The 10474-nt window shown below is 34.5% G+C and overlaps 1 protein-coding gene across 1 annotated transcript; it reads left to right on the top strand.

Annotated features, from left to right (window-relative positions):
- Positions 1–4737: 4737 nt before the first annotated feature.
- Positions 4738–5620, top strand: LOC107647749 (uncharacterized). Its single transcript, XM_088491190.1, has 3 exons — positions 4738–5235; positions 5320–5464; positions 5514–5620. The coding sequence occupies exons 1-3, from the start codon at positions 4738–4740 to the stop codon at positions 5618–5620; spliced, it is 750 nt and encodes a 249-aa protein (XP_088347316.1).
- The last annotated feature ends 4854 nt before the right edge of the window (positions 5621–10474 follow it).

Below are 10474 nucleotides of genomic sequence, written 5' to 3'. Positions count from 1 at the left end.
GGAATGCCAACCTTTTGGTTTTTTCAAACCAAATAGAGGGATCCGACAAGGAGATCCTCTAACACCATATCTTTTTCTTTTTTGTACGGAAGATTTATCCTTCCTGCTACACAAGGCAGAGCAAAACGGTTTGATTTACGGTATTCAGGTAACACGAAGGTGCCCTACAGTTAGTCACTTGTTATTTGCTGGCGACTCTATTTTATTTTGCAAGGCCTCTGAGAAAAGTTGTGATAGAATCCTAGAGCTTTTGGAGTCATATGAAAGTTTTAGCGAACAAAAGTTTAACCTATATAAGTCAGCAATTTTCTTTAGTAACAATACTCCAGATGCTACTCAAAAAATCCTAGAAACAAGGAAGAACATTACTCGTGTTGGAGCACAAGACAAGTACTTGGGGCTCCCTTCAGTAATCAATAGATCAAAAAGAACCACCTTCAATTCCATTAAAGACAGGATATTCAAGAAGGTGCAAGGCTAGAAAAAGAGTTTCTTGTTAAATGGAGGTCGTTAGATGTTGATCCGGGCAGTTGGAAAAGCAGTACATATCTATACCTTATCTTGTTTCAGGCTCCCAGATACTTTGCTGAAGGACATTCATAGTATTTTGACTCAATTTTGGTAGGGACGGCACGGAGAGGAAAGACGCATGATCTAGATTAGTTGGGATAAGATAACAAGGCCAAAAAGCGAGGGAGGACTGGGTGTGAAAGACCTGCGAGCACATAATCTAGCTTTGCTGGGCAAGCAATGCTGGAGACTCATAATCCAACCTAATTCTCTCCTAGCTAGAATTTTAAAGGGCAAGTATTACAGGTATGAAGATTTACTAAGTGCAGATAAAGGAGTATTACCTTCCTAGGGGTGGCAGAGTCTTCTCCAAGGATGAAGTGTGGCAGAAAAAGGCACAATCTGAAAAGTGGGGGATGGCGAGTCCATTCGGATCTTCAGAGACCCCCTGGCTTCCTTCAACCTTCCCATATAAAGTTTCCTGCGACATCAATTCCAGCCAAACATCAAATCGAATAACGTTCGTCAAAGACCTTTTCTCTGAAAATGAACAATAGAACCAACGGCTTGTCTCAGAGGTGTTTCCCATTGAGGTAGCACAGCAAATTCTAACAATAACCCCGAAAAAAAGATCAGACAAGGTTCAGTGGCTACTTAATAACTTCAAATGCTATGACGTTGCATCCGGGTACCGAATTTCTTACCTGTTCCATCATGAACCAATTGATCTATGCCCAGTGTATATACAACAAAGAGGAATTTGGTGCCATCTATGGAAACTACTCACACCCCAGAAGATTACAATTTTTCTTTGAAAATATCTCTACGGAAGAATTCCAGTCATGCAACTCATCCATCAGAGATTCTTCAATACGCCACCAACATGTCCACTGTGTCAAGAAGAGAGTGAAACAATAACTCACTGCCTATTTCTATGTCAAAATGCAAAATTAACGTGGAGGAAGACAGAAATGAAAGCATGTGTACCTTTTTCTAATTCAACCACCTTCTTCGACTGGTGGAGCTCAACAACGAGTCTCTTGGATAAGCAACCAAATGGAAGTAACAAGGTTTTTCTTGCGGCAATTTTACTGTGGCATTTATGGAAAGACCGGAATCGTCGAGTGTTTGAGTAAGGTGCTGGTACTACCCCTTCGGAGGAAATTGCTGCTAGTGTCATTAGAGCTCACCAAAAAATTTTTGTCCGCCCCCTACGCCTTCAAGAATAGATTAGTTTTTTTCCCTTACTTTCCCTTTTCAATTTTGTGATTCAATGTTGATTTACTCACCTACGACGTGTGAAGTGACGCCTTTGGAAGAACCCCTTTCTTTTGCTTTTACCGTTATGTCCTTCAATTTAGACAATATCTTTCTTTTCTTTTATTGGTGAATAAAAATAATTGATTGTCTTTGAAAAAAATATATATACAACTTCTACCCATTTAAATATCCATAAAAAATAATTCTTCAATCAAAATACATATATTAAATTCCAATCAAATTAAATTTTTTATATAATTTTCTTTTACCATGTTTAGCAAAAAAAACCTAAATTAAGTCAAAGCTCGTATTATAAAAAATTAGCACTTTCATTATTTCAGTTTTGTTAATACTTTTTTTTCTATTACTTTAAGAATCCTAAGTCATTATAGATGTTATAAAATGTTACTTAAATTATTTTTTATTAACAATAATGTAGGTTCAATTATAATTAATTTTATAATAAAAGTACATAAAGAATATATAAGGTATAACAAATATTTTTTAGGTTTTCATTTTGAAAATCTTTTAAAATATGTTTGTTAAATAATTAAATTTTTTGTACTTTTTATGTACTCTTATGATAAAATTAAATATAATTAAATCTATATTATTACTAATAAAAAACTATCTAAATAACAAATATATACAAAATTAAACATAATTGAATTCGAATTGCTATTAAAAATTAATTAACTAGTTATTTGATGCGTGATTTATTAACTTATTTAATATCAAACAACTCTATAGTTATACTCATATCTGTACAGCCAGATGCAAAAGCAGATTTGGCTGCAGAGATTGAGCCAAATGCTCTGAGGAGTGCATCTATAAAAAGTTAAAAACAGCTGCGATAACGCTGACATTGTTCCGGATAGAGGATTGTAGGTGCAAAAGGCACATACAAAGACATGTGCACTAACAACTGTGCTTGAAGACATTTGAGGAAGATTTTGATATGTGATTCTACGTAAATTAAACACGTATGAGACAGAATTTAGTGTGTAAAGGGTAAATTGGCAAACAAATTTTATACTTTGGAGTATAAACATTGGAATACAATGTGTATTCAATTATAATTAATTTTGTAATAAGAGTACTTCAAGAGTACATAAGATAATTAATCTAAAAAAATATTTGTTAAGTGATTATATCTTATATATACTCTTATTATAAAATTAATTATCATTAAACCTGCATTATTACTAATGAAAAATTATCTAAATAACAAGAGAATTTGGTAATGAAAGAGAAAAAGAGAGCGTTTCTGAAAGGCGTCAACCTATTCTTTTTAATTCTTTTACTCATAAGTACAAGACGATATAAATTTTTGTGTATCTAAGTAGAATCAATAAAATGAATATATATATATATATATATATATATATATATATATATATATATACTCTTATAAATAAAAAGTAAGTTAATACCGATGACTTATTCAATGATTATTAACAAAATTTTATTGTATTATCATGATTAACACTAACCATCCATTGAATTTAAAATGTTATTAAAAATTAATTAACTAATTTTTTGATGTGTGGCCTATGAGCTTATCTAATGTCAAATGGATATAAATTTAAGATTCGTCAATGGTGGTGGGGTTGGTTTCGCAATCACTAAACAAAAATAAACGTGAATGCATGCAAAGTAACGAGAAAGACTATAGATTCATTTAAAATGTATTTAAGAAATTATTGTGTAGTATTGTCATATATGACCAACAAAAATTACTGAAAAGAATTGAGACTTTAAAAATTTTTTGTAATTTATAAAAATAGTTTTACAAGGATAGAATGATTTGATTTTTAAAATTCAAATTAATAGATAGTTAGTGTTTATTATGGTAACAATTGAATTCTTCTAATATCCATTAAATAAATTTATCTTTTTATTTGTAAAAAGATTAATTAAAAATTTTATATATATATATTAAAAATTTACGTATACTCAACTTCACGTAAATTTAAAATAAATTATAAATGATTTATGTAATTGTCGGTTTTTTTTACTAATATATATGTAATGAATTGCCAATATTATAGTTTATATGAGTATTAAATTTTTTGTTTGACCAATTGGTCAGTGGTCAAGATCAAGAAAATACGTTTCTTTATTTAACTTTATTGTATTTTTGTGTTTCTTTTCATACTTTTAACTAATTGATGTATGATCGAGTAGAATAACGAATGATTATTGTCACTCTTGTACATGCATTTTTCTATTGAATTTTTATATAAATATGTTTAATTAAAATGAAAATGATATGAGTATTCACTCCTAATAAAAAATGAATTCTAATAATATATTTAAGCTAAAAGGAGATATATTTTAACAATTAGATAATTGACCCAATACTTCAATAAAATTAAATCATAAAAAGGATAATTCACGTTATTAAATCAAGCTCCATCTAATATTATGTATATCACTCAAAAATATATAACGTTACGTGAATCATTCAGGTGGCAATTTCTATATAAATCAAAACGAAAATATTAGATTTAGTCATGAACGGTAAATCAAAACAGAGTAGTTCGATCTATATAGTATCCTAGTAAATCTAATGGATCCATTTTGATTTATACATGCATGCAACGTTATCTAGTAAATCTAATTAGACCGTTTCGATTTATACACATTAAAAGGTCATAGTAATTCAAAACACCCTATTTCGATTTACACTAGTACATAAATCGAATGAGCCTGATTAGATTTACTGTGCGACCAACCCCTATATATATATATGATATAAACGTTCAATTCAGGGGGAGAGAAACAACACAATGGCGAGTAAAGAGAGTTTGCTAGTACTAGTGCACTATAGATGGTCGATTAAGAAAAAAACACACTCTGGAATTAAGTTTACTGATAAGGATCCTCTTAGTATTTTTTTTGAAACCTTCAACGAATTTTGCTGAGTTCCTGAATTCCATAATACAAAAACTGGGTTTGCAAGGCATGAAACGAGTTGAGAAATTATTCTATAGAATTCTTATCTCAGTTTTGCGTGATGACGTGAAGTACGATTCATTCGTGATAGGGAGTGATGAAGATTTGAAAGTTCTATTCCATTGTTGTAGGCAGTTTCCCGAGGTGAGGACCCCTGAGTTGTTGGCCAAGCTCGTATATGTGGTCTCCAGCTCAGGTGGTTCGAACCGAAATCCACAAGGTCCAGCGACGGCAGCATGTTCTAGTTCGAGGCCTGGCTGTGCCTCCTCATCCGTACCTGTGATTGCACCTAAGGCACTGTATGTTGCCTCTCCGTCCTTTACAGCTAATTTACACCACAGTGGTGACAGAGTTGTAGGTGTTACTGATACGGCACCGGTTTCATTACATGGTAGAGCACCGGATGGTATAGACGATATTCTACATGATGATGATGAGGATGAGAATGTGGAGTCGGACACCATTGCCGATGATAGTGGTAGTGACATAGCAAGGAGTAATCCAGTTGTGGGTGGTGGAGCATTCAGTTCGGGGACTCAACAGTGTCCCCCACACTTTTCAAATTTGGACTTGGATGCAATGACATAGCAGGGGAATCCCGGTGCAGGGGTCGGTTTCGGAGCCAGAGACACACAGGATGCTGGAGGACCAGGGGAGTTTCAGGTTGGTCAGCAGTTTCAGGAACGACGCGGAGTTCAGTACAAAGTGGTGGAGTATGATTATCGCAAGTACTATGGTAAGTGTAAGGAATTTGGCAACGGGTGCGCATGGTTGATTCGGATCAGTCTCCGGCAGCGCCGAGGTATTTGGAGTGTGCAGCGGTACAATGAACCTCATACTTGTCTGGAGACATCGATATCGAGTGATCATAGGAGTCTTGATTACCATGTGATATCCACATTCATATTGCCAATGGTTAGAGCTGATGCTGCGGTGTGTATCAAGGTACTCCTGAATGCGACAGAGGCACATTTTGGCTTTAGACCGACTTATAGGAGGGTTTGGTTGGCTAAGCAGAAGGCCGTGGCATAGATTTATGGTGATTGGGATGAGAGCTACAACGAGTTGCCACGATGGGTGCTAAGTGTTCAGATGATGATGCCGGGTAGTGTTGCAGTGTTGAGGACGAGTCCTGTGCGAGTGGGTGGGGTAGTGGATCAGTCGCATGCCTATTTCCATCGTCTATTTTGGACATTCCCACCATGTATTGAGACATTCTGACATTGCAAGCCGTTGGTGAGCATTGACGGGATCCACTTGTACGGCAAATACTAGGGGACGTTGCTTGTTGCGATTGCTCAGGACGGGAATGCTAACATCCTGCCTGTTGCATTTGCACTTGTGGAGGGTGAGAATGCTGAGTCGTGGTCGTTTTTCTTATCCCACCTCCGCCAGCACGTGACTCCACCTATCCCCACCTCTACCATCCTTCGCCATCAAGAAGTCAATGTTCAGTGCGGGACGGGGTAGAGGCTGTACTCCACCGAACTGGGGTAGATCCCAATCTACCTGGTGTCACTCTATGACAGCAAAATATATCAATGCTGTCACACTCCTCCATAAGGTCGTATGCCGATACTCAAGTATCTCTGGGTGCACCACCTGGACTACGTCGTGAGAGCTATACGACATCCATGTGAACTGTGCACAGAAATATTTTTGCAACGTCTTCGCTATATTTACAGTGTTGCCAAGCTGAGATTAGATATTAATTGTTTAGATTTGATAAAATACTCACATCCCTAGCCTGAAGGAGATCTATCTGGAGCCTCCAATGAGCAACTCGAGGTCCCTTTTCGCTCGTGATTGGGTTGTAACCTGACCACCTGACACCCAACCACACGTTATCACTAAATAAAAATAAATCCACAGAGTAAAAGAGAAACATAGCACTTGAATATAATCTCACCTCGAGGCCAACGGCAAGCGACAGGTATTGTATCCAGCGGGCCTGAACCCAGAAAACTGCCAGAAGATCCATGACTGAAGCAGCTGCGATGGACTGGCTAACTTGACATTTCTGTTCGCCATGCGGCAGATGCACCGGTATAACCATGACAGAGCAGCTGATCCCAAACTGTACCTCCCATGTCCTCAAGCCTGGTTACGTATGGCAGCCATCAAATGTGCAGGCGAGTCCCAGATTTGTCCCCAAATAGCTGAGTCCCCAAAAGCATCATGATATAGGCCCGGGCATACCTCATAATAGTGGCCTCGTCGGCGCCATCAGGTATCTCTCCAAATGTGTCCTGCATCCAACTGCATTTCACTGTAAACTTGTTGATGCAGTTCGCAAGAGGCAACACACCCAACAGTTCCTGAAACCACACCCAAGCTGGGCGACTACCCTGGATGTATTGCTCAAACTCCGTCAGACATCCACTGACATACTGACCATCTATCGGCAACCCTAACTGGTACGCCACGTCCTGCAGTGTAATCGTGCACTCTCTAAACGATATATGAAATGTGTGCATCTCCGGACGCCATCTCCCCACGAACGCACTCACCAGCGGCTCATCCAATCTAAATCAAGTATCGTTCAGCCTCGCAAGATGGTATAAACTAGCCATCTGCAAGTACGGAACGATCCTCTCATCCAGTCGTATATCCACTTGACGTGTCATGCTACTGATACATCGGTGAGGCTGCATAAAGAATATAACAAACTGTCTCTTACAACCACATGAAAACATATCTACATAACAATATCAAATAATGCATATTTCAATCCTAATAATGCCATAAACGCATCCAAATAATGTAAGGATCACGAACACAAAATAAATTTATTTATTCATTAAATTGGCCCTTATAAAATTAGGTTTAATAATATTAAAATATTCTGCTTAAATGCCCAATTAGGTTTAAGTCTCACTACACATTATCTTCGTTACTCACATTTTTTTATTTATTTGTAACTAGTATCCAGATTAGAATTTGTTCGGTTCGACCTCTATAAATTATTAAATCACTAATCTAACCACTCTATCTAGTGTAAAAAATGTAATAAACGACCTTCATTATAATAAATCAGAAAACATTTACATAAAATATTTAATACTTTTTTTGAAAGAATAAATACACTAACCTCTTCATTGATGACACCGACAATATGGGCAACTCCATCCAAACGATAGAGATGGTCCGGATTATCTCCCATCACGTTATCTTTTAACTATTTGGAGTGTTTGGGTAGAGGGAGGTGGTGGGGTAGCGTTTAGTATGTGGTTCGAATGCCTCCAATTAAAACTCTATTTATAGGAATCCTGCTATTAAATCTAACTAGCCTCATTCGAATTACTATGGGCTCTAGACTTGTATAATTCGAAACGGTGGGTGTAGATTTACTATATATACGTTGCATGTATAAATCAAAACAGCTAAATTAGATTTACTAAGACACATATAATTCAATCAAACCTGTTTTGATTTATGAAGAAATGTAAATCTAATCTTTCCGTTTTGATTTATATAAAAATAGCCACATGGGTGATTCACGTATTTTGGATGATATGTGTAATATTGGATGGAGTTTGGTTTAATAATGTGAATTATCCTCGTAAAAATGATAGAATATGTCAAAAAGAAAAAAAAAAAGGCACAACAAAAAGAATATAGGATTAATAAATATTAATAAAGCAATGGCAAGTAGTTAACATAAGTCAACTTTTTAAAAATTATTTTATTTATTTTAAATTTTAAACGTTAAATTATAAATTCTAAAACAAATTTGTTAATTTTGATTAATTAAAAATTTAGTTATCTATATTTTTATATTAATAATATCCAAGTTTTAATTTTTATATAAAATTAATGTAAAAATTATTTAGATAGATATTTAATATCAAATCGCTTCGTGTAATGACTTAATTATCTACTACTTCAAAACTCATTAGACGTTCACTGGGAAAGAGGAAAATTAAATTCTAATGTATACAACTGTACTAATACCAATATCTTGTTGGAAAAAAGAATTCTTTTAATTATTTTGAAGATAAATGTTAATAGTAGTAGAGAGTAGGCAATATGGATTACACACCCTCCATAGATAGTAAGTTATTTTTGTTTTCTTAATGTTATGTTGAGTCATATAGTGATAAAATGGATATCAATATAAAGAATAAAAATAATTTCCTTAATAATTAGGCAAAATGATTTGTGTTGATGTTAGCTAGTGGGTGTGATGTTGCTGTTGTCCACAGAGTGTTAATGGCATCTTTTCTCAGTTGCATTACATGTGGCTTCTTCAGGAACCACTAAACTTGCATGAAAACTTGCAAACTGATGAACACACTTTAATTTCTTTCTTTTAATTTGTTTAGACCTCACACGTTCTATGTGTAAGCTTCTGTATCCAAATTTCGGTGCCATGCCATATATATTCTGCTACTATCTTTGTCTTCACACCACACGCACGTTTCTTAACCCAGCTAGCTGCCTACCTCATCATTTTGATTGGTTTTAGGTTAACAAAATCTAAAAGTGATCTACCTTTGTCTCCTATTAATCTACTCGCTTAAATATTAACATGACAAATTAAATATTGTTGTAGCAAACTAAATCATGTCGTTTTTTTCTCAAAAGAAAAACACGTGCTTTTTTATATGTAAAGAAAACAACTATAGTCGAATTTTACAATTGTTTATTTTAGTTATTTTATTCCCAAGAATTAAATTTAATTTTTTTTTATTTTGTCCTCTATTTGAAATTCAGGTTATATTATTTATTTATATTTTATCAACAGTAGAGAAAATTCACTTGAAATAAACTTTATATTATATTATATTATATTGTATTATAGTGTGCACTTTTAAAGTGTTATAACATTAAAATATTTTTAAATCGTGCGACAACATTTTTTTTTTTTTGGGGTCTGGGTGCGACCACATTTAACTTATTGATGACAGACACTATACTAAAGCATTATACTAAAGGGCAAAGGAAAAGAAAAACTTAGTACAATCTGGACCCTCATAGGTGAGTAGGTGGACTTCGTTTTGGTTTTGGGACAGACATACGTGGAATGATGGGCTCATCATGAAGAGCCCACCGGTTACACCACTTTCTTTTTGGCGCAAATGATCACCACTAGGCATCTATATTGAAAGAAATTTTTTTTCTGTTTTCGGACGTAGGAAGAAAAACACCAAAAATAATAAGAGATTAAAGAAATAGAAAAGTTGGCCTTCTTATGAAACTGGCAAACACACAGAGAAACTGATATAGATTTTGGATATGGACTTACGAGAACAAACCTAGCCCATAAACTTCGACCCAAAGCAGATAATTCTATATTCTCAGGCCCTAAAATGGTCTAGATTGTTGCATCTACTAACAGACGGAAAAATAAATTCTACAGTTACTACTACCTCGCTAAAGTTTAGGCAAGCTAGAATAATTGTCGGGACCAATTTTTTCTTTTTTTTTTAATATAAAATCTAGAATAATTCTAAATATTGTTAATACAGAACCTTATTTAAGTTTTATACGTCTGATACAAATTTATCTAAAAACTTTATAAATATAGCTTTTCTTAGTCCAACGACTTTTCTAAAGTACAAATTCATCTTGTACTTTGTACACACCGAGGCTAATAAAACCGTAATATTATATAACCAAGTTATTTTGATAATCAACTTCAACTAGATTGATCCAATAATTTTAGTACAATAAAAACTAATTGAAGAAGAAAGAAGAGACACATAAGAATAAGAAAAAGAAAAAAAATTAGTTTAACTTGTTA

The sequence above is a fragment of the Arachis ipaensis genome, chromosome B6, assembly GCF_059453495.1.
Source record: "Arachis ipaensis isolate K30076 ecotype BB chromosome B6, ASM5945349v1, whole genome shotgun sequence".
Lineage (NCBI taxonomy): Eukaryota > Viridiplantae > Streptophyta > Magnoliopsida > Fabales > Fabaceae > Arachis > Arachis ipaensis.
Note: the sequence above shows the minus strand (reverse complement) of the source record. Positions and strands in the feature narration are given on the sequence as shown.